The sequence below is a fragment of the Chlorocebus sabaeus genome, chromosome 12 (genome assembly GCF_047675955.1).
Source record: "Chlorocebus sabaeus isolate Y175 chromosome 12, mChlSab1.0.hap1, whole genome shotgun sequence".
NCBI lineage: Eukaryota > Metazoa > Chordata > Mammalia > Primates > Cercopithecidae > Chlorocebus > Chlorocebus sabaeus.
This window is the reverse complement of record NC_132915.1, coordinates 16,090,923-16,114,133: the sequence shown is the minus strand read 5'-3', so window position 1 is coordinate 16,114,133 and position 23,211 is coordinate 16,090,923. Positions and strand designations below refer to the sequence as shown.

Sequence of the window (23,211 nt, the reverse complement as noted above, 5' to 3'; positions counted from 1 at the left end):
CTGTCATTAGTAAACCTTCAATGACTCACAATTCCTAGTCTTGAGCTCCCAGTAACTCAAGCTTGTGAAGGATTAGGTTCTAATGCAACGAGAGCCTACCACCAAATATATTTATAAAATAAGCAGTGCAATTCAAAACTTCCTCTACAAATGTATAATCTTTGCTTATAAACCCACATTAATGATCCCAAAGCTGTAATAAAAAACAATAAAGAAAGAAAAGGAAAACCACTTATTGGTACTAAAGCCTTTACTGTAATAAACCAAATATATTTACAATTTATACAAATGTTTAACCTTCAACAAAAATACAAAAAAACATTTCACAAGATGCAAAACCAGGAAACAAGTTCATTGGAGACACCACTGCTCTACAAAGGACGGAAAGTGAGGTGAACTGCAAGGAACAGGAAAGGTAATCTCACACTTGGGCAAGGCGTGATCCCCAGATCACCCAGAAAGAAAGAATGGGCTGTCACGTGAGTCGGCCGATTCCGTTCCTCAATCCTACAACCCATAGCCCCTCTGTCTGCTTGGCCTTGGTGCTCCATTTGGTCTATGTAGACAGGTGACTTTCTGCTGATGGACTTGTCGCCTCCTCTTTGTAGACTCAAAGTAGTTTCATGTCAAGGTTTGGAAACAGGTGTTTGTATTTTTTTTTCTCTTTTAAAGTTACAACTTTTCTATTTCTACAAATTCGAAACATTTTGGCCCAATTCAACTATCAACGTTAAACCACATAATGTTTTCAGTAGATGACTTCATAGACTGTAGCCTTCTTGTCCCCTGAGCCAGTGACTATGTACTTATCATCCACAGAGATGTCACAGCTAAGCACTGACGAGGACTCTTTGGACTGGAAGAGAAAACAATGAACACGTGTTTAATGTGGACCAACGGTACTCAGAGGCCCTGCTCCCTCTGAGGCACCTTCACTCCTGGTTTCAAAGGCAACACTGTGGTGAAATTGTGGATCTAGGTGAGAAGCACTTACTCACCTGGAATATGCTGGCTCCATAGGGGGTCCGCCAAGCATTGAGGAGGTTATCTTTTCCAGTACTCACAAACCATTTACCTAGAATTAGCAAAGGAATATCTCGTTTTCACAAGGTTAAAATTCCTACTATACAATTAGCAACTTGGACTTAATCAAACTAAGAACATTTTTAACGTCTGAACTATCATGCCCTAAGGGACTGGTCCATGACATGAACAGTTTTTAAAATCTGGGCTCCTCAGTGATTTATCAGTGTGATCTTGGGTATAATTTAAGAGGTGTCAGCCTCCTTAGTCACTGGATACAGGACTAGTAGCATCATATCCAACACACGGCAACCCTCAAATATAGAATCAATGAAGAATGTCTTCTATTTTAGTCAGTCTTCCCATGATAAAATGGGACTAGACAGGATTAAAGTAAATTGCCATTAAGTAAAATGCCAGTCACATCATATAGCACGAAGAAAAATGCTCAGTAAGTGACAGGCACTCATCCGTCCGTCCGTCCGTCCGTCCACCTCTGCATCCTGTGAACAGATATCTGCCCATCTGCAGTGCACAAGAAGGGTCTCCACATGAACTTCTTCCCTCTTCAACCTCACTGTAGAGTGTACCTAAGTGCCTGGGTACACCTAAATATCTGCTTCTCTGACCCTGGATTCCTCATCACGGACAGCTCATGACTTCCACTGCCCCTGCCCCATTCTTCAGTAAATTCCCACCCACCCCTCTACAGAGTGGAAACTCATTGTCGTCTCCCAACCCCCACTGAAACAAACCTGTGTCCAAACCTTGTATTAGGCAATCACATTGCCTGCTGACTTTTCTCAAATTAGCAAAATAAACTGAAACAGACATTGCTGTGCTCTGAAGGGCATATTAAAACAATGGAATTATTGCATCCAGCTGCTCAGAGAACAACACTGTTTCCAGATAAGATCTCTACCATATTTTTTTAAGAAGCATTTTCCATTTGGGCCATCAACGACCGCCAGTTTCCTTTCGGCTGAACTCACCACAGTAAGCAAATTTCAGGGACAGCACGCAGCTCTCGTGCAGGTGCAACTGGTACTTGTCGGGCTTGTTCACGTGCAGCACCTCCACGTTGCTGCTCTCCATGCCCACTGCCAGCCACTCCCCGGTGGGGCAGTAGCCCAGGGAGAAGATCTGCAAGGAGCAGGACAGGCTCACTCATGATTCCGCCTGATACACTTAGGAAGGGAAGACGCAATGTGAAAGCGGGGGAAAGAGCAAGAATAGGCGGAGGTAATCATCCGAGTCCAGACTGTGGGGAGGGCTACAGGGTAAGTGATCTAACACAGATGAACCAAGTGTCAAAACCTTTAGGAAACTGGAAACATTTGAACCCCTCTGTCCTTTGGGATAAAATTAAGAAATGATTCCTAATAATAATGGCATTCATGTGTACATTTTAAAGCAGGCCTTACCTTTTCGAGACAGTAACTGAAATACAATCATATATCACCTATCGAGGCAGATGTGTTCTGAGAAATGTGTCGTTAGGTGACTTCATTTTTTATTTATTTATTTTTATTTTTTTATTTTTTTATTTTTTTCGAGATGGAGTTTTGCTCTGTCGCCCAGGCCAGAGTGCAGTGGCACGATCTCAGCTCACTGCAACCCCTGCCTCCAGGGTTCAAGTGATTCTCCTGCCTCAGCCTCCTGACTAGCTGGGACTCCAGGCATGAGCCACCACGCCTGGCTAATTTTTGTATTTTTAGTAGAGACGGGGTTTCACCATATTGGCCAGGCTGGTCTCGAACTCCTGACCCCTGGATCCAACCACCTCTGCCTCCCAGAGTGCTGGGATTACAGGCATGAGCCACTGCGCCCAGTCTTCTAATTTCTTTACTTTTTGAGACGGAGTCTCGCTCTGTCACCCAGACTGGATTGCAGTGGCGAGATCTCGGCTCACTACAAGCTCTGCCTCCCATGTTCACGCCATTCTCCTGCCTCAGCCTCCTGAGTTGCTGGGACTACAGGCGCCCGCCACCACGCCCGGCTAATTTTTTGTATTTTTAGTAGAGACGGAGTTTCACCATGTTAGCCAGGATGGTCTCGATCTCCTGACCTCGTGATCCGTCCGCCTCGGCCTCCAAAAGTGTTGGGATTACAGGCGTGAGCCACTGCGCCTGGCCTCATTAGGTTACTTTATTGTGTGAACTTCACAGAGTGCACTTACACACACCTAGATGGGGGAGCCTATCACTCGTAGGCTACAAGTCTGCACAGCATGCTACTGTACTGAGTACTGTAGGCAACTGTAGCATAGTGGGAAGCATTTGTACACTCAGATATATCTAAACATTGAAAAGGTACAGAAAAACATGGTATTATAATCTTAAGGGATCACTGTCACATATGAGGTCTGTCCTTGGCCAAAAGGTTATATGGTGCATGACTGTGCTTATGGATAAAATGATATGCTGTCTGGAATTTACTTTAAAATAATCCAGTGTTTGGGGATGGGGACGAGAGTTATCACACGGCCAAATACCTTAAAGCTGAGCGATGGGCATGTGGTGTTTATTGTACAATTCTCTGTACTCTCATAACTGCTTGGACATTTGCTGTACTCATATGTATTTGAGAATTTCTCTAAGAAGTTTAAAAAAAAAACAAAAAAGGCAGACCAAAAATTGTATCCTACTTCTGTTGGGAAAGAGGGAAAACAGCAAGACTCTAAGAAACTCAACAAAATGTTAACCGGAATATGAAATTTAGAAGTATATATGCTTGTTTTCTGTTTCTGTCCTAGTTTTCTAAGTAGAATTATTTTTATTACAAAACAAGGTAAAAAGAAAAAAAAATGCCAAGTCATGATCAAAGCAACAATTCTACCACCAGAAAGCATTTAAAACGGCAAACACTGTTTTTCCCAAAACAAGTCTACACTCAGACACTGGACATCAGAATACTTTTCACAATCTACAAAGCTGCCATTGATATATTATTTCAAAAGTCTGCAAATCTAGTCAGCCACGAGTTCATTTTTTAAAGGATGAGGAACAAAATGGGTATCACTGAGGTATTTCTGCATTTTTTAAGCTCTCTGGTACAGGGGAAATAAATGAACTTTCAGAGGAGCTGTGACTTCTCTCCATTCCTAGTGACATTCTGCAGATTTCTCAAGCTCTATTTATTTGGGAATCAAAAAAATCATCTCCTACTCCTACATTAGATGGTGAGAATACGTGCCACCGATCAAACACTGCTGAAAGAAAACTATATATTCCTCACCGTACAAATCCCTTAAACAAACTCATATATAAATATAACAGCGAACACCCCTTAACCTACAGGATTCTAAAAACCACTCTAAGAGTTTTGGGGAAGGTAGCGGGGAGGGTCGTGAAGGAGGAGGTGGTGGTCGTTGTTTTTAAATTAGTTATCTCAAATTCAGCCCTGATCTGTTTGTCCAGCCACTAACAGCCTAGGGTAAGGGGGGAGGGTGTGAGGAGGAAGACACACCCCAGCACCTCCCAGACTCTGGGGCAAGTGGAAGCCACTCAGTCACCTGGGAGGTGAAGTCATGCTGCTGCAGCTGCCGCCCTTCGCGCAGGTCCCAGGACCTGACCGTGTTGTCCAAACCGCCCGTCCAGAGCTTGGTGCCATCATTAGAAATGTCAATACAGCTGGCTCCGTCTGTGTGGCCCTGGAATTGCCTGATAAAACAAACCAGATTGAATAATGATTTCCTGCCAGAGCTCAAGGTAAACACTGTTGTGTTGTTAGTTTTGGACCCTGTGTGTGCTTGTGTGTGTGTCATCCCGCCAGTGTCTGCTGATGTGCAAGATCAAACTAACCTTCCCCCGAGGAGGAGGGGACACAGCACCTGCTGATTGTCTTTCCTTTTTTTCACGATCCAAGTGCTAAAGAAATGGAATATGCCACTGCAGGTCACTACCCAGAAGTTAAATACACTGCTCTGACAAATCCGTCTACGAGGTAAAATTCTTGCCAGCTCTGGTAAAGTGTTTAATTGTTAAATAGAAAATAAAAGACAAACACACAAAATCCCAATTGTATTCCTTACGGAAAGGTAAAGGTCTGTTCTTTAATGGTGCAGGCCTGAATCCATGAGAGAAAGAAATGGGGACGTTACAAGCACAGAGTGGACAGAAGCATTCCTGTTTCCATGAGTGGATCAACACAGCAATGCCCTACGTGCCAACAGAGCATGAGCTCATGTATTTACCCAACCTTGCTCTCTGTGTTAGAAAGAGCCCTGCATTAGGAAATCTGGACTCCCAGAGACAAAGGGTCACGCATGCCGGCCTCCTGACCTCAGAGGCACTGGGCAGAGACAGAGGTAATTGCCATGGGCACCTCAGCAAGACTCTGCCTCCAAGCTGAGCACAAGGTTGTTCTTTAAAGCAGAACCTTGTGCTTCATTCAAAAATCGCCACCAGAAACAATCAGCCAACAGGGATCTGCTGAGCTCAGATGCTGTGCAAGGCAATGAGCAGAGCGGCTGAGGGGAGGTCAGTGTAAGCCCCAGCAGGGATGGTGACTGTCCTGGACTCAGTTCTGCGTGCTGAGAGGGAGCTGGTGGGGGAGCAGCCAGAAAAGGTGAACAAAGTCTAGACCCACCCTCGGAACCAAGCGGGATCCAGTAAAGAACTGCATGAGAATTTCAACACCGAGAGGAACGTTTCCACACTGCTTTTTCCTCCAGGATCCCCACACCTTATCATTCCCATAGAGCTCCCAACTTTTAACCTGAGCTTGGATTTTAAAGAGTGCAAGGGAAGGAAAAAGCACCACTACTGTCCTAAATTCTAAGCCAAGATGTGAACCATCACTTTAAACATCTTCTCTCTGCAAGCCATTCCCAACTTCTGCACTTTAGGATGCAGGCTTGGTCCTCTCTCCTCTACTGCGGCCGTGCAGGTGGACCTCAAGTGCTTCCCAGACATCCCCACAGAACACCCAGGCCTGGAGCAGTCGCTGCGTCTCTTGCTGAAAGTGTTGCTTTGCTTCCCTTCAAACCGCTCTGGAAATCCAGTGATCTCTTGACCCTCTGACGTCTTTGGACCTTTCTAACTCATTAAATGCTGTTCCTCGTTGACTGAAAACACCTTCCTCTGCTGACATACAGTAGCTGACGGCTGCCCCCCATCCCGCTGCCCTCCCTCCATCCATATACTTCAGCATGACTCTCAGGCACATCCTATGACTGTTCAGAATGTGCTGAGTTACGGTGGCTACAAAGACATACAATAGGCTGTGCATGGCCCTGTTACACGCGGCAGCCACTAGCCACCTGTGGGTGGTCCAGAGAAAGATTTGTAAGATGCTACCCCATCCTATCCAACAGGTATTTACTCCCCAGGAGCCGGCACGGAGCAAGGGATCACAGCACAGACAAGACGGCAGAATGCCTGGGCCCCAGCTTGGCTCCACCACATCTGACTGTGCAACCTGAAGCCAGTAACTTACCCTCTCTGAGCCTCAGGTACTTCATCTATAAAATGGGGCAAATAGCAGGACAGTGTCATGAGGACTAAGTGGAGGAGTATTTGAAAAGTGCTTGGAATTGATATTTTGAAAGTGCTACTTATGGAGTTTTAAAAAAAGAAAAAACAAGTCACTTTGCTAGGATAAAAGGTTGAGAGGGCGTTCAGCTCTGGCTCCATTATTCCGTTTTGCTCACCTACGCTACTCAGCAAACGGAAGAGGAAAATAACTGCCGCACTGTCGCCCACACGCAGGGACCGGGCCCGGCTCAATGACACTTAATGGATTTCTACAGCGGAGGTCTGAAGAGAGTGAGCTGTCATGATGACTTCTGGAGCCCGTGCCTTCTCTGTGCAGCACAAGAGGGGACTTACCAAACAAGCCATGGACCCCAAACTGCACCATCCGCAGGGACGGCTTCCCAGCGAAGATGAAACAAGAGTAAAACACATGCTTCATTTTACCTTTCATGTTTCATTCGTGCTTACTTTAAAAAGACTTTGTGAGAACAGTTCTGGTGTGAGCACTGACTTCTGAAGGGGGCATTTGGTGGGGGAGCTGAGGAGAGACACAAGGGTACTAGAACTGCAGCTGCTGCTAAGGGGACAGGGCCGATGCCAGGACGCGAGGCAAAACCCTGCGGGCTCCTGAGTGGAACCACCCCTGGGCAGGTCTCCTATTTCATTATTGAGATCCTTTAAAACCATTTTGTGGGTGAAATTCATGGAATCTCCTCTCCTCATGTCTCCTTGTTGATTTTCTGTTATCTTTTATCAGTTGGCTCTTGTCTGCACCAAGTTCTAGCCAAAGCCCAAAACATCTAGTAGCAAAGGCCCTTTGTGCTGCGTGTAATCCACATGAGGCCACCCCTTGGCAAAAGCCAGAAATCTTTTCCGAACAAGTTTGGAGTCTGTATGTGGGCTGACATACAGACTATAGGATATACAGACTATCTACAAGCAGATAGAACGTCTCGGTGACCCCAGGCATAGTAGCAAGACTGTAAGCCCCCCTAATGGCAGCAACACGGTTGTCTTTGTTCCCCCAACATCTAACCCTATGCCTGGCATTCAAGAGGCTCTTACTGTGCAGGCTGCGGGCAGCCAGAGAGAAGCAGAGGTGATAGGCCCAGCTGCTCAAGAAGGGAACCCCTCCTTAGACGACCATCTTTGCTCACCTCACTAGTGTCTGGTTGTGCAGATCCCACACAGCGATGTTGCCGTCGCTGCAGCATGAGAAGCAGACCTTGGAATCGGGGCTGATGGCCAGGGCGTAGCAGGCGGGGGCCGAGGACGTCAGCTCCGCCTTGATGCGTGGGGTCGGAGCTGCCAGGTCCCAAATGGACAAAGTACTGGCTTCTCCTCCCACTATGAGAGTGCAGCCATCAGGTAGCAATTTACAGGAACGGATATAATTGTCTCTGTTCTGTAAAATAAACATAATTCATTGCTATAATGAATTACCGAGCAATCATAGCACCATGTTCTCTAACGGCTGTCTTGGTTTTTTGAGTTAAAGAGTGGCGTTTCACGGACACTCTAACAGAGCAAGAGATCTCTAGTCAAGATTGGGGTCCAAGCGCAACTGTCTCCTTCAAAACAGTAAACAAAACAAATTCACAGGCGCTTAGATAACTGTTTCTGGTGTCCTGCATCACAGAGCTGAAACTATCTAGGTATGAGGTACAGGTGTACACACAGTTCCCTGAGAAGAAACCACTTTTCCAAGCTCGTTTATACATCTGCCTCATCACCCTGCAGCATTTACTGCGTGGACACTGCAGGACCCCGTCTATGTTTTGGTCTTCATTATGCTGAGCACATTACTTCATTAGTCAGAGGGATTCTTGCTAATAATTTACCAGAGCTGCTTTCTCAAGTTGTCATGTGGCTGCTATTATATTTAAGCCCCTCAATGCAAAGGCCAAAGAACCTGATAAAAGCAGGCACCTTGCCATCAAAACCAACACATATGAAGGGGGTGGGGGTGGGGGGCCCTCATATGATCAACCCCTGAAAGATGCAGACATGGCTAAAGTTTGCTTACATGCTTTTCACGATGGACTGCCTTTCAAAGATTAAAGAAACCTCAAACACGTGACTTCAACAAAGGATATTCCCACTGCTATAGAATGCTGGGCCATATTTAAATGTAAGTTTCATGAATGAAGACATTTTAAAGTTATTTTAAAAAAAAAAAAAAAAGGCACTAATAACTACTCTAAACACAAGTCTGTGTTTCAAAAACACTGCCACTCAGCTTTCTGGAAACACTCTCTCCGGAATCTTTACAATTTTCCAGGCAGGCAGTGGTACACGGCACCATCTGCAACCGCAGAGCGCAGGCAGACCCCATGCCAGGGCAGGGCAGGGCAGGGCAGCTCGGAGTCTGCTTAAGGCCAGCGGTATGTGCTCTGTAAATCCTGGGGTTACGGTTTAGAGACTGGAACATGTCCCAACATGTTTTATGTCCCTGAAAAATGCAAAATGGTATTCTCAGGCTCTGAGCGGACATGGCGTAGGTACTCTGGGAAAGCATTCTCACCGCTCTATTTTGTTGATGGCTGCCCCCGGTCTTTGCAGTGACAGCCTTTAACCCTTTCCTGAAGTGAAGGTCATAAAACCTAACCAGCTCTCTCAGGTCTCCCTTAAAAACACAGACCTTACCCTGTTCAGAATGGTTTTTATGCCATGTTATCAAATATTTACTATTCTATATTTATCTAAAGGCTATAGGGAAATTAAAAACTGAGTGGATGGCAGGGACCAGAGTCCAGGCCAAGTTGTGCTTTTGTCCATTAAATGGGAAACCCCCTTTTGTAATGTACATCCATACACAAGGAGAGCCTCTGCAAACCAGTGTAAAATATTTTATAAAAAGAAATCCATCAACTCTGGGATTTAGCCAGTGCAACAGCAACAAATGAAACCTTCGCATTTAAATGGGGGGCCGAGGGGATTAAATACCCAACACAGGAAACAGAAGGGGCTTCTATTTCCTCATAATGGGAATAAAACCCAGGCCCACACAGCTATTTCCTTATTGAATCTCCAGGGAGAAATTGCCCTTGTGCACCAGTTCCTGTCCACTCACCAGACAGTCGAGCTGGGAGACAGGACTCTTATTGCCAGGGTGGCTGATGTCCCAGACCTTGACGCAGCCCTTCCCGCCTGTGTACACGTGTCTCGTGGGGTTGCTGATGGTCACCGCGCACACCACCTCCCCGTGGTTGAGGGTGTTGATCTGGCGAGCATGCCGGGGGATTCCAGGTCCGATGAGGGCGTCGGGGGGAAAAGGGACAGGCTGCATCTGACCGTCTGCGGTAACGTGGAAGGAGTACGCACTTTTGGAAAAATGAATGGAGAGAAGACAGAAAACACATTTACAGAGGAAGCAGTCATGACCTCGGCAACGTGCTACGACTACGAACACGATGGAAAAAAGGAAAGATTCTCTTGTATATTTTCCTTTTAAAACAATACAAGTTGAAGTATTTACTGATGGTGCAAATTTAAAATAATTAATAGCAGAAATCTAGTGTGTACCAAATGACATATACATAGAACTGTATTTAAAATTTTTTTAAGGTATTTAAATCGTTCTTATCCATTCTATAAAGCATTCCCTCAAATCTCCTTATAAAACACTTAACGCACTTCCAAATGAACATAAAATACCTCCTTCCAAGTATCTTGTGTAATTTGACTTCTTAGTAGAATTTTAAATGATTATTTTCCCTGCTAAAGATGAAGCCCTTAAGAACTAATAATAATTAAACAGAGTAGATAGTGTATTTCAATAGCAAAAACAACCCCCGCCACCCCAAAAAACAGCTTTCTAAAAATACCAGTTTATGGTTTGGACTTCAACTTTCTTTTGCTTAAGGAAGAGAAAATAAGAGATTATCTTATATGGCTTTAAACAGGATTTTAGGTTTCCTACTCAACAATCTTCCTCGCCTACGTTGGTCAGGAACGTCATTATACAAGGCAGCAAAGTGCCCAGCTAAAAAAACTACTCTTCCCCACTCTCCTTTAGCCCAGCGTGCCTATGTTTTGACCAATGAGGTCTAAGAAGAAGCTGCTGGATGGCATTTTGAGGAAGTTCTGAACTTGAAAGAGAGGAGAGGGATGGGGAATATGGGAACTCTTCTGTAACTTTCCACTCTATTTTGCCTGGAACCCATAACTGCTCTAAAAAAATAAATAGGGAGGGAGCATACCTGCCCTCTTCTCTTCTTCCTTCCCACTGCCTGAGCTAAGAGGGATGACTGGTGCTACTATGGCCCAGAGGTTGATTTCAAAGACAGAAATCAATTGCTGGACAGCAAAGACGTGGAACCAACCCAAATGCCCATCAATGACAGACTGGATAAAGAAAATGTTGCATATATACACCATGGAATACTATACAGCCATAAAAAAAGGATGAGTTCATGTCCTTTGCAGGGACATGGATGAAACGAGAAACCATCATTCTCAGCAAACTAACACAGGAACAGAAAACCAAACACCGCATATTCTCACTCATAAGTGGGAGTTGAACAATGAGAACACATGGACACAGGGAGGGGAACATCACACACTGGGGCCTGTCAGGAGGTGGGGGGCTAGGGGAAGGATAGCATTAGGAGAAATACCTAACGTAGGTGACGGGTTGATGGGTGCAGCAAACCACCATGGCATGTGTATACCTATGTAACAAACTTGCACATTCTGCACATGTATCCCAGAACTTAAAATGGAAGGAAGGAAGGGGGGAGGGGGGGAAGGAAGGAAGAGAATGGAGGGAGGGAGGGAGAGAGGAAGGGAGGGAGGGAGGGTGGAAGGAAGGAAGGAAGGAAGGAAGGAAGGAAGGAAGGAAGGAATTGCTGGGGGAAACAGAACAGAAAGACAGGATGCAGAGGCCCTGGTGACACTATGGGGCTGTCGTACCTGCCCTGAGCTGCTGAGAGCCATTGTCTTTTATGCGAGAGTAATAAACTTCCACATTATTTAAGCTACCATTTTCTTCCCCTGTTAAATACAAACAAACCTAATCCTAGTTACCCACTTCTACTTCTACACCAAAATTCAAAGCATATTTTTTCCTCCAACGAACTTAATTTAAACTCCAAGAGCTAAGATCCTAGGGACATGATAAAACATAAACAAAGAAAAGACACTTTAGAGGATAGAAGAAAGAGAAGTGTTAATGTTTTCACTCTACATCACTGATAAAATGATGCACGTTCAGCTGGGCGCGGTGGCCCACGCCTGTAATCCCAGCACTTTGGGAGGCAGAGGTGGGCGGATCATGAGGTCAGGAGTTCAAGACCAGCCTGACCAACATGGTGAAATCCCGTCTCGTCTCTACTAAAAATACAAAAAATAGCTGGGCGTGGTGGTACGTGCCTGTAATCCCAGCTACTTGGGAGGCTGAGGCAGAAGAATCACTTGAACCTGGGAAATGGAGGTTGCAGTGAGCCGAGATTGCACCACTGCACTCCAGCCTGGGCGACAAGAGCAAGACTCCATCTAAAAAAAAAGTATGCACATTCTACTTTGAAGACCACTATTTCCACTTTCTTAACTTGAAATCACTAGAAGCGCTAAAAGTTCAAACCATCAACAATAAGTGAAGTAGGCACTGCTTCCTCCTGCCAATAACCCTCGAGAAAGTGTGGGCCCTTTCTGGAGCCTGTCACTGGCAGCTTTATACGTAATGTAAACACCATGAGTACTAATACAGAGCTTAAATTTTCATTTTAATACAAACTCAAATTTTGTAAAGTAACTTAGCAAGCACAAAACTGAAAACGATTATGCTAGGTCTCTACCACCCTGCACTTAAAACCCACATACATTTGTTTGAAAATAAAATGCATGCTATTATCTTCCCTCCATAAAAGCAAAACATCAAACACATGAAGACTTTTAAACTTCCCCTCCACTCAACCACAGGACACAATCTCAATCTGTTACCTGCTGGCAAATTGGTTCCAGTAACTAATAGTAAAATAGCTATTTGGCCCAAATCCTTAATGTTACTCTTAATTTGAATGAATAAGCACATCTAATGGGAACCATGGAGACTGTCCTGGGAAATAAAGACACGTATACAAACAATATAGCTCTAAGCCCTCACATCACCAAACCACTCAATCTCATTTTTTATCCAACAGGATTATTTGGTGTCCTTAGCAATTTATCGAGTCCACATGATATTTAAACATGCACATTATAGTTAGTTGAACAGGAACCTATGCTGCTTATTATGGGATATTTGGAGTCATAATCAAATAGCATTTTGTTGCCCTTGAAGATTGCCACAGAACTATGGGAGTTTAAGTCTATTCATGTCCTACAAGAATTCTAGGCTTTGAAGAATGCTCAACGAACAACGTCCAGTAGCCAAGTTCTATGACTCAGAATCAGGCTCCATGCTCTGGGTCCAAAAACAACAACAAAAAAAAGCCAGGTGATACTGAAGAAATGACAAGTAAATTTCCATAAAATAAAACAATGAGGCCTGGCGCCGTGGCTCACTCTTGTAATCCTAGCACTTTGGGAGGCTGAGGCGGGCGGATCACGAGATAAGGAGATCAAGACCATCCTGGCTAACAGAGTGAAATCCTGTCTCTACTAAAAGTACAAAAAAATTAGCTGAGTGTGATGGCGGGTGCCTGTAGTCCCAGCTACTCCGGAGGCTGAGGCAGGAGAATGGTGTGAACCCGGGAGGCGGAGCTTGCACTGAGCCAAGATCGCACCACAGCACTCCAGCCTGGACAACAAAGCGAGACTCCATTTCAAAAAATAATAATAAAATAATAATTAAAAAAATAAAAATAAAAGTAAAACAATTGAGTTGCACATGATTTATAAGGATGGTGGTTAAGGTGGGGAAACTGCTTCTCAAAGATCTCGGTGCTATGAGAGAAATAACACGTGAGGATTAGTTTCTTTCTGTGTACCACAAATCAAGCTGGGCGCCTCCAGGTAAGGCCGGGTTTCCATCAGGCACCCTTTGAGCAATCCCAGATTTTTCAGCAAAAGGAAATTTTATCTTCCTTCAACTGGAAGCCTGCTTATCATAGAGTTAAATGTTCCAGATTAAATAGATGCACCGAGTAACAGACGGGAGATCTGTCTGATCTTTGGAAGACACCCACTTCTCTCCCAGGTGTCCTCTTCTTTAAAATGCACAGGAGGCCCGCGATCATCATACGGAGGCAATTTAAAATTGATTCACAATGCAGCGAGCTGCTGTCAGAAGCTGTGAACACTCATCCGTCCCAGGGGAAACCCATATGGATGTTAATACATCAGTCACAGGGGGCCCCGCAGGAAGCTGGTGCTGCCTGCTGTGCTGGAGAGCCAAATCAAATGAACACACCAGAGCAACGCAAAGGGCAGATGGGTCTTTAGGAGGGATCAACTGGAAGGAAAAAACCAGGGAAGGAAATTATTCACCTACAATAATAACAGAGCTTTTTCGATAAAAGGCCACACTGAGGGCTCATCGTGACAATGGTGAAGGGATCCCAGAAGGAAACTTAACTTTCTCTACTGGTTGAGGAACTAGGAAAAGTAAAACCAATCAGAAAGAGGAATGTATAACCAGATAGTGAGTATTCATGAATATCGCTCACACCTGAATTCCGAATGCAGCCAGCTACAAAAGAACGGACATGGATATGACTGCATTTCTAGAATTTCGAACACAGGCAAAATTCATCTGCAGTACTGAAAGTCAAGGTCGTGGTTAACCTTGGTGACTGCGAGGGGCATGGGACGGGTTTCTGGGCAATGATCCTGCTCTGTTCCTTGATCCGAGGGCTGGTTACACCGGTGGCTGCCTTTGGTGAAAAGTCGCTGAGCTAGACACATGTGATTCATGAACTTTCTGTATGTGTATGGTATTTCAATGTTTAAAGTTTAGATTCATTTAGTTATTTAGGGGAAGTCAAGGGGAAGGCTCTTAACCAGTTAACACATTAGATTAGGTCCACAGCCAAATCAAGTGCCCAAACTTTGCTGTTAAATGAACCTCTCTCTGGCTCTCTGGCCACATCAACCGTGGTCTTGCCAATCAGCCAGCCTGCAGTCTAGAATGTGTCCGTTTCGTGATCCATAAGACAGGAATAACAATAAAATATAGAGGTCGCAGGGGTTGCTGTAAGGATTAAAGTGGTAACAGCTGCAAACCACTTAACACCGCACTTGACACCTGCAGTGAGTCTTCAGGAAATGACAGTATTGTTATCGAACCACCAAGACTGAAAATGCCAAGTGAAGATACGTTGAATTGAGGGCTTTATCTCAACCAGTGGACAAGTATGTGGGTCAGGGAATGCGGAAAGGGAGGAAGACGCGGGGTGGGAAATCAGGAAAGCACAAGGGCAGTGACGAGGCAACGAAAAACACAAAATTCATAAATCATCGAAGGTGAGAGTGGGGGAAATGGCATTCAGCAAAGACTAGAACGAACGCCCAAAGAGTAGAGATGGACGTTGGGATAGAATCGTGGCAAACTGCAGGGCAGAAAGTCAGTCCTGGATCCCTCGCTAGGGGTCACACAGAGAAACCCACCCGCAACTCAGAAAGCCTCAGAACTGAGCCCCAGCCCCCACCTAGCTTTCTGAATCAAGCTCCTACAGATGAGGATCGTGTCTGATTCTGAAGTCTGGTGTCAGAATCAAAAAGAATAAAGCCCACTCGACTTCACAGATTCAAGAATTGAATGAAATAAAAACCCATTAAGAGCGAGGGGCTTTTCATTTACTGGGCACACAGCAGAGGTGAAGGAACTAAGAGCAGAGAGTCCCCACTGGGCTCCTTCGCAGCCGTGGTGAACTGGAAAACAAGACTGTGTTCCAAGGGCGCAGGTTGTTTTTTCCTAGCAGACCAGGCTCCTCTTAATAAAACTATGCTGTGTTCTGTGGTCAAAGGAAAACAGGTGTTTACAGGGTTGTTGGTTTGCTGGAAATAGGAACTGCAGTGGCAGAATCAAGTAAACAATAGTGAAGAACCACAGACCCCGGAGATGACGGCTGTGGTCAAGCCCCGCTGCCTATGGATTCGGCACTCTGGATGTGACATTGTTAGCTATATTAACAAGGTTCAAAAATCCGATCGTGTCAAAAACCTTCATTCGCTCTTCAAGCTCTTTAGGGCTCATGAAACCCTTTACAATTTAGTGTCAACAAGTCTTACTTCATGTGACCTTAAACTCCCAGCCACGTGGGACAACAGGCCAGTCCCCTAAAATATCACATGCTGTCACATCTCCAAGTTGCGCACAAACTGTTCCCTCCTGCTAGAACAGCACTGCCTCCCTCCCTCTGACTGCCACGACCTCCCCAGCCTTGATGATTCTTTCCCAGGGTCCTAACCTTTCCAACTAACCTCTCTAAGAGTATTTCTCACACGGTGAGCATTTCTGTCTTTCCCATTCCAGAGTTTTTCAGGGGTAGGCAGAGGGTTTCACCAGCCGGCACTCTCCATGGATCAGAACACAAGTTGTCTACTGTTACCTGATCACTTATATATTGAGACAGGAAAAGTTGCCATGGTAAGGAAAATCTGCTAAAATAAGGTGGGCATTCCTCTCTAAGCCCCTGGGTGATGCCAGCCAACTTTTCCCAGGCAATGTCTAGCAATTATACCAAATGTCACTAAGAGATGGTAACAGTTTTCCTAAGGGGGAAAGGCAGTCCCTGGAGAGCTGACTTAGACCTCAGAAAAGACAATGAAAGCAATGACAGTAATGAAGTGAAATCCATAGCTTTACCCTAAGTCAGCTAAATCCAGTGGATGCTGGGCCCTTCCCAAGCAAGCTGTGGCAGAAGCAACCACAGGTCACATAGAACAAGCTCCATCCTGCCTCCAGGCCCTGGAAAGCAGGACCCACACGGTCAAGTGCAAGAAGTCAGGAGGCACAAGCAATTGCTTCAGTTTAATGCCTAGTAACCTGTGGGCACCATGCCTAACTAACTTGAGCCTCATTTCCCCATTTTTACAAAGCGCCCTGACAAAACTTAGCCTATGAACAGGACCGCTGAGGTATGAAGTAATGAAGCCACATGGGAAAGTACTTCAAGAAAACTATGAAGTGCAATATAGTCAACTTTTGCTTGCCACATCACAGGAGGGGCTCACTATCCCTTACTGTTTAGAGATGAGGGAAGGGGGCACAGAGAGTCTAAGTAACTTGCCCATAACCACCCAACTAACAAGCGGTAGAGCCAACTCCAGCTCAGCCCAGCTGCAAAAGTGGAGCTGTTAATCTTTACCTTAGCTTCCACGTCAGCACTACCTGTGACGTTATCCCCTCAAGAGGGATAACATGGGACCCACCAGGACAAAGACACTTACCCCACACATCGTGAGCAACATGAGGCATGTCCACATTGTGAGCGTGACTGTGGGGGCTGGGGGAACCGGGCTCCTTATAGAATGGATGAGAATAATGTAATTTATGATTCCGGAGGATACTCTTAGCCTGAAAACTAATAAAGGTGGTGGCTGAGGGGAATAGTGACACGGAGCTCGTAAGAAAATCAGAGTCTTATTATTCTAAGATTTTAGAAGAAAGTATAATTTACCTGCTATAGGTAAAACCTCCCTCTGTCAAATTTTTTTAAGGGTCTGCACATCTAACCCATAACATCTACAAAATTTTTCCAGTTTGGCCATTCGCATATTCTTCCAAATAGAAAACATGCAGAACGGGTATAATTCCTACCTTACTTGAAAGACAGCATTTCTATGTTAACGGAGGGCTTTATTACCAACTAACTTGTAAGTAGCAAACTTCAAAGCATTAGGTTGGGAGACTCTTTGTTTCCTTATTTAGATGCATACACTCTATTTTCATTTATTTTTTTTAAAGGAAAATACAAAACTTCTTAAAATGGATATGTAAAAGAAGATTACAAGCAAAGAAAACAAGAAACAGATGACCTAAGTTGATAAACAAGGAGATATTCCAGCCAAAGCCAACATTTAAGATTTTGAGTTCTAGGACCTAACTTCCTCTATCAATTATACATTTCCAAACTTCTCAGTGTGCTGGAGCAGGAACAAGGCTCCTCAACAGGACAAAGATACAAATGGAGAAACTCTTGGATGAAAAGTAAAACAAAAAGAGGCTTAATATATCGCTATTTCAAAGCTAAACTAAAAAATTCCAGCAAAGGAACTACCACTACAGACAAAAACGAGCATCATCCAAGCAAGAAATATACACACTGTATTTATATCCCATAAACCAAATGTCATTTCTGACAAGGCGAAGAGGGAGAGAGAGAAGTCAAGTGAGGAAATATTGTAGCTAAACACTACTGACATCAAAAGGAAGGTCCTCCCAGCTACTCAGGAGACTGAGGCAGGAGGATCCTCTGAGCTCAGGAGTTCGAGGTCACCCTGGAGATCCCCATCTCATTTTTCTTTTTAAAAAGGAAGGGCCTCACTTCAACTTAATCTCAAAAAATTAAACTACATATTCCTATATTATCAGAAGGTAGAAAAACAGAAACTAAACTAATACCCACATGGCAAAAATAAGGAACAGAATGGGCATGTTATTTTTAGCATTTAATAGATCCAAAAAAAAAAAAAAAACCTACCCAAATATCACTGTGATGGTCAACTTTATATGTCAACTTGATTAAATTGACTAAGGGACACCAGAGAGGCTGATAAAACTTTATTTCTAGGTGCGTCTCTGAGGCTGTTTCTAGAAGAAATTAGCATTTGAATAGGTAACCTGAGTAAAGAAGGTCCCCTCACCAATGCAGGTGGGCATCACTGAGGGCCTGGACAGGACAGGAAGTTAGAGGAGTAGCAAATGTGCCCTTTGCTTGAGCTGGAACATCCACCTGCTGCTGCTCTCAACCATCAGTGCTCCTGGTTCTCGAGCCTCAGCTTGGAGCAGAACTACACCGGCTTTCCCGGGCCTCCAGCTTGCAGACAATAAATCATGGGATTTCTCAGTCTACACAGTCATGTGAGTCAACCCCTCCAAATAACTCCTTCTCCATATCCATATCTATAGTTTATTCATTTTGTTTCTCTGGAGAACCCAGAGTAATACCACCCCGTCAAAGAAAAAGAGGGCTGAATCAATGTTCAAGTCCACTAAATAAGCGAGCTGTGGAATCTAGACAAAAACAGAGAAACCAGAAGACCAGAAACAGAAAAAGTGGGGTGAAAGGGGGAAGCCCCTGGTCACCGAAACTTTTTCTTGGCGAAAAGCCTGGAAAGGGTCTCTAATCACTGCTGCAAATGTTTTCCTATGAGGCAATTTTACCCCAAATGTAGTTAAGATTTTTCTTTTCCCTTTAGGCTCTAAACCAAAAAGGTACTTTAAAGATTTATTTAAACACTAAACAAGTGGGTAGAAGATTTCTAAATTACATGTCTGGCATTAAAACACAGGGTGAAAGGACCTGTAACTACCCTAGACTCTTAAGCCAAACTATGATTAGCCTGAGTTATTACTGACCTCTAGGTGCTAATATATAAGGCAGGTAGAGCACAGCCCCCAGGTATTTACAGGCAGAACAGCAGTGCTACAGTGCCAGAAAAAAAAAAAAAAAAAGTCTAACTAAACTTTGGAATTTCTCTTACCAATGATCTCCAAAGAGCTCAGGGGAATAAATGTCCTAAAACCAAAAATGAATTCAAGTTATGCTGAACTAAACAATACCAATTAAATCCAGCCTTGAGGGTGTGAAAACAAGCTCAGGGTTACCTCTTATAAACCAACACTACTTAATAATTCGAAAATGCGAACCAAGGATCTCCTTGAGAAAAGAATGAATCACAGGGTCTTACACAATCCTGGACCTGTCTCCCACCTATTCAAGGCGATGAACATTTGTTTACTGGGTGTCTGTGTCAAGGGACAAGACTTCGGGAACTTCCATCCTCCTGGGGAGGAAGTAGATAGAAACATGGCCTGTACATGATTATAATCCAAGCTCAAAGTGTGAGAAGTGTCATAAGATGTTTCATGGTGCAACTGGAGGGGGACCAGAGATGGGAAGGCATCCATGAAGGCTTCATGAAGGAGGCAGCAACTCAAGCGGGCTTTGAAGGACAGAAAATACTTCAACAGGAAGAGACCAGTGAGAAGGGAAGCTGCTCCAGGGAGCAGGGGCTGGAGTCATCAGGGAACAGAGACTCATCCCATTGGGTTAGCGCAGGATGTAAAGCACACAGGACATGACACCGGAAAAGCAGGCTGGGGCGATATTACCCGTGGGCCTTGAATGGCATGTCGGTTTATACAGGTCGAACATCCCGTATCCAAAATGCTTCAGAACCAGAAGTGTTTCCAATCTCGGACTGTTTTCAGACTTCGGAATATTTACATAAACATAAATGAGTTATCTTGGGGATGGAACCCAATCTAAACACAAGATTCATGTCTGTTTCATACAGACCTCACGCACATAGCCTGAGGGTGATTTTAGTTTTCCCCTGGGGATGCCAAATAAACTGTGTGTTGTGTGTTTTGACTGCACCTTGTCACATCAGGTCAGGTGTGGAATTTTCCATGTGTGGCATCATGTCGGCACTCAAAAAGTTTCAGATTTTGAAGCATTTTGGATTTTGAATTTTTGAATTAAGATGCTCAATCTGTATTCAACTTTTGAAGACCTCTGTGCAACACACGGCCCTGACCAGTGCTTTACAATAAAGAGTAAACTGACAGCAGTTTGGTGAGGAAGAAAGATAACACTCATCTAGGACCTTACTGACAAAACTGGGCATGAGAAAGGTGAGAATTTTAACAAAGAATAAGACTGTTAAAAAAAAAAAAAGTTAAATAGGGAAGAATCTAACACTAAAATTTGGGCTCAGATGTCCAGAGGGAACGGGAATGATGCTTTAACAAAAAGAAGTTAGGGGAGGCTGGAATGGGTATGAGAGAGGAGGGAAGGTGACCAGGGTGGTTGGGAAACCCTACTGAGATCTTGTCATCTTAACACTGGAAACAGGGGTGTGGAATGCTAGCACTGCAAGTCATCTTGCTCTGTTCCACTCTGACTGACAACCATGTGAAGCCACAGGGCCTTTGCACATGCTGGTCTCTCCACTTAGAGGTTCAGCCCCTGCCCCTGTTGGGTGAGTGCAGCTCTGAAAACCCTTCAGCAGGGGATCCCTGCTTGACCCTCCCCAGTGGGATCAGTCCCCCATGCCCTGTCATAGGCTTTCTAGAACAGTGCTCCTCTGTAATAGCTCTGTGGTAGCCTGGGGGTCTACAATTCTGCCTTTGATTTTGTGATTATTTAACTCATGTTTCCCTTGAAGGAGTTCGGGATATGCCACAACCAAATACGCCCGTTTGGTATACTGGTTATTTTGAGCTGAAAACACTTGAGAAATGAGAGATCCAGGAAAGACTTCCTGACCGCTTTCTTTTTTTTTTTTTTTTGAGACGGAGTCTTGCTCTGCTGCCCAGGCTGGAGTGGCGCGATCTCGGCTCAGTGGCGCGATCTCGGCTCACTGCAAGCTCCGCCTCCCGGGTTCACGCCATTCTCCTGCCTCAGCCTCCGAGTAGCTGGGACTACAGGCGCCCGCCTAGTTTTTTGTATTTTTAGTAGAGACGGGGTTTCACCATGTTAGCCAGGATGGTCTCGATCTCCTGACCTCGTGATCCACCCACCTCAGCCTCCCAAAGTGCTGGGATTACAAGCGTGAGCCACCGCGCCCGGCCTCCTGATCTCTTTCTATACAAAAACAGGTCATACAATTTCCCATGAGAAAGGTGCCCTCCCTGTACCAGAAACAGAAGAAGAACAGCCTTATCACCATAGTCTGGGAATCAACACTAAAAGGGATGTGTACAAATAAACTCACCAAACTAACCTTTGTCTCCCACAAGTTTTCCGCCAATATATCTATCTCTTAGTTACCTAACCACAATTTACTGCCTCCATCCCAAAACTCTTTCTTGTCATGTCTTCACAAATTTGTCATTTCTTTGTATAAAAGTGATACAAGGCCGGGCGTGGTGGCTCATGCCTGTGATCCCAGCACTTTGGGAGGTCAAGGCGGGTGGATCACCTGAAGTTAGGAATTCAAGACCAGCCTGGCCAACATGGTGAAACCCCGCCTCTACTAAAAATACAAAAATGAGCCAGACATGGTAGTGTATGCTTGTAATTCCAGCTACTCGGGAGACTGAGGCAGGAGAATCGCTTGAACCCGGGAGGTAGAGGTTGCAGTGAGCCAAGATTGGGCCACTACACTCCAGCCTGGATGACAGAACGAGACTTTGTCTCAAAAAACAAACAAACAAACAAACAAACAAAAAGTGATACAAGCTGCCTGCTCTGGACACTTCTTCGGGTCTTCATTTCCTTGTGAAGACTCCCATGTACACCAAAATTCTTAATAAAACTTGCATGCATTTCTCCTATTAATCTATCTTACGTCAGTTTGATTCTCAGGCCCAGCTGCAGACTCAGAGGGCAAAGGAGAATTTTTCCTTGCCTGTGCCCCATCCTAGGCTGTGAGCTCCCAGGGGGGCCCCCTATGCCTATGCAGGAGGTCTCAATAAAATCTGTGAAAGTGTGGATGGAAAAGAAGTGACAGGGTCTGGATCTTAGTGAGCAGATGATGTGGGAACCCTAAATCACGGCCCACAAGAGAGGGCTGAAGCACCAGACAAATTCTAGCCAGAAGAGAAGCCTCAGGGTGGTGTGGGGGTCTCCAAACACTGAAGAGCTGCCATGGGGATGACGGATTAGCAGTGTGCTGTGTGGTCTCAGGGGGTAGGAAAGAGCCAGGATTGATGGGTCAAAGTTCCAGGGAGACAGATTCAGCTCAAGGGCTAGAAGAGTTTTCACAGAGCCATGGAAAATGCATTGCTCTGGGCAGCAGCGGGTCCCCTGTCCCTGGACAAACGACACGCACGGTCAGAGGCACATAGTCACTGCACGGGTTATCTTAGCAGGCTTGAACCATGCATTGAGCATTTATACTAAAGGGGTGTTAAAGTCCCTCTTGCTCCAACTGAACTCTTTTGGCAGTAACACTCAGGAGGCACTCATCCATCTGCAAGCTCTCTCTCTCATCCCTCAAGCTCTCTCTCTGTGCACGACCCAGACTGTCCCTCCCCAGTTCCCTGGGAAACTTAATCCTTCCTGCACGTGCTTCAGCTTCAGCTTCATCCCACGGAAGTCTTTCTGAATCTAATTTTGGTCACTTATTTACATGTCTCCCTATCACCCACTGCTCTGCCTCAAGAGCACATATCACGAGTTAAACTAGGATATTTACTCTTCTTTTAATGACATCATCAAGCCCCCACGGGCAGAGAAGGCTGAGAGCACCCTCTTTCCTGGAGCACGCCTGGCATCGCACATAAAGCCTGACAGTTCACACTCAGTCTATGAATGGCAACTGTGCCTTCTGTCTGCCTCACCCAAGCATTCTTTCCATGGGTATTTTTCAGAGAATTATTTGTATAACCTTTAACACCTTGTTCACTCTACCCTGGACACACGAGTTTGTCCTCATTTCTCTTAAGTGCCTCAGACCAGCCCTACTCAACGTGTGGTCAGCAAACACTGGCTACTGTTTGCAGTGAGATGAGTGCAGTCATCAAGAGTGAGCACAGCAACCTGAGGACTTAGGGCTGTTGACTCTTGTAACAACAAAAAAATGGACTTGGATTTTGTATCTTTTTCCTCCTATTCACTTGTATTGTAGGTTACAAATGTCTCCATCTTTGATT

General features: G+C 44.9%; 1 protein-coding gene across 7 annotated transcripts in view; it reads right to left on the bottom strand.

Moving 5' to 3' along the window:
* Window positions 1-232: 232 nt before the first annotated feature.
* Window positions 233-23,211, bottom strand: part of TLE1 (TLE family member 1, transcriptional corepressor) — a 105,861-nt gene continuing 82,882 nt past the window's right edge. For all 7 annotated transcript variants that reach the window (XM_007969573.3, XM_007969574.3, XM_037998545.2 and 4 more), the window contains 6 exons: window positions 9,574-9,823; window positions 7,658-7,905; window positions 4,538-4,685; window positions 2,016-2,166; window positions 999-1,075; window positions 233-856 (listed from right to left, as the gene is read on the bottom strand). In XM_007969573.3, coding sequence (XP_007967764.2) covers window positions 749-856; window positions 999-1,075; window positions 2,016-2,166; window positions 4,538-4,685; window positions 7,658-7,905; window positions 9,574-9,823 — 982 coding nt within the window. In that variant the 3' untranslated portion in view covers window positions 233-748. The remainder of the gene's footprint in view (window positions 857-998; window positions 1,076-2,015; window positions 2,167-4,537; window positions 4,686-7,657; window positions 7,906-9,573; window positions 9,824-23,211) is intronic.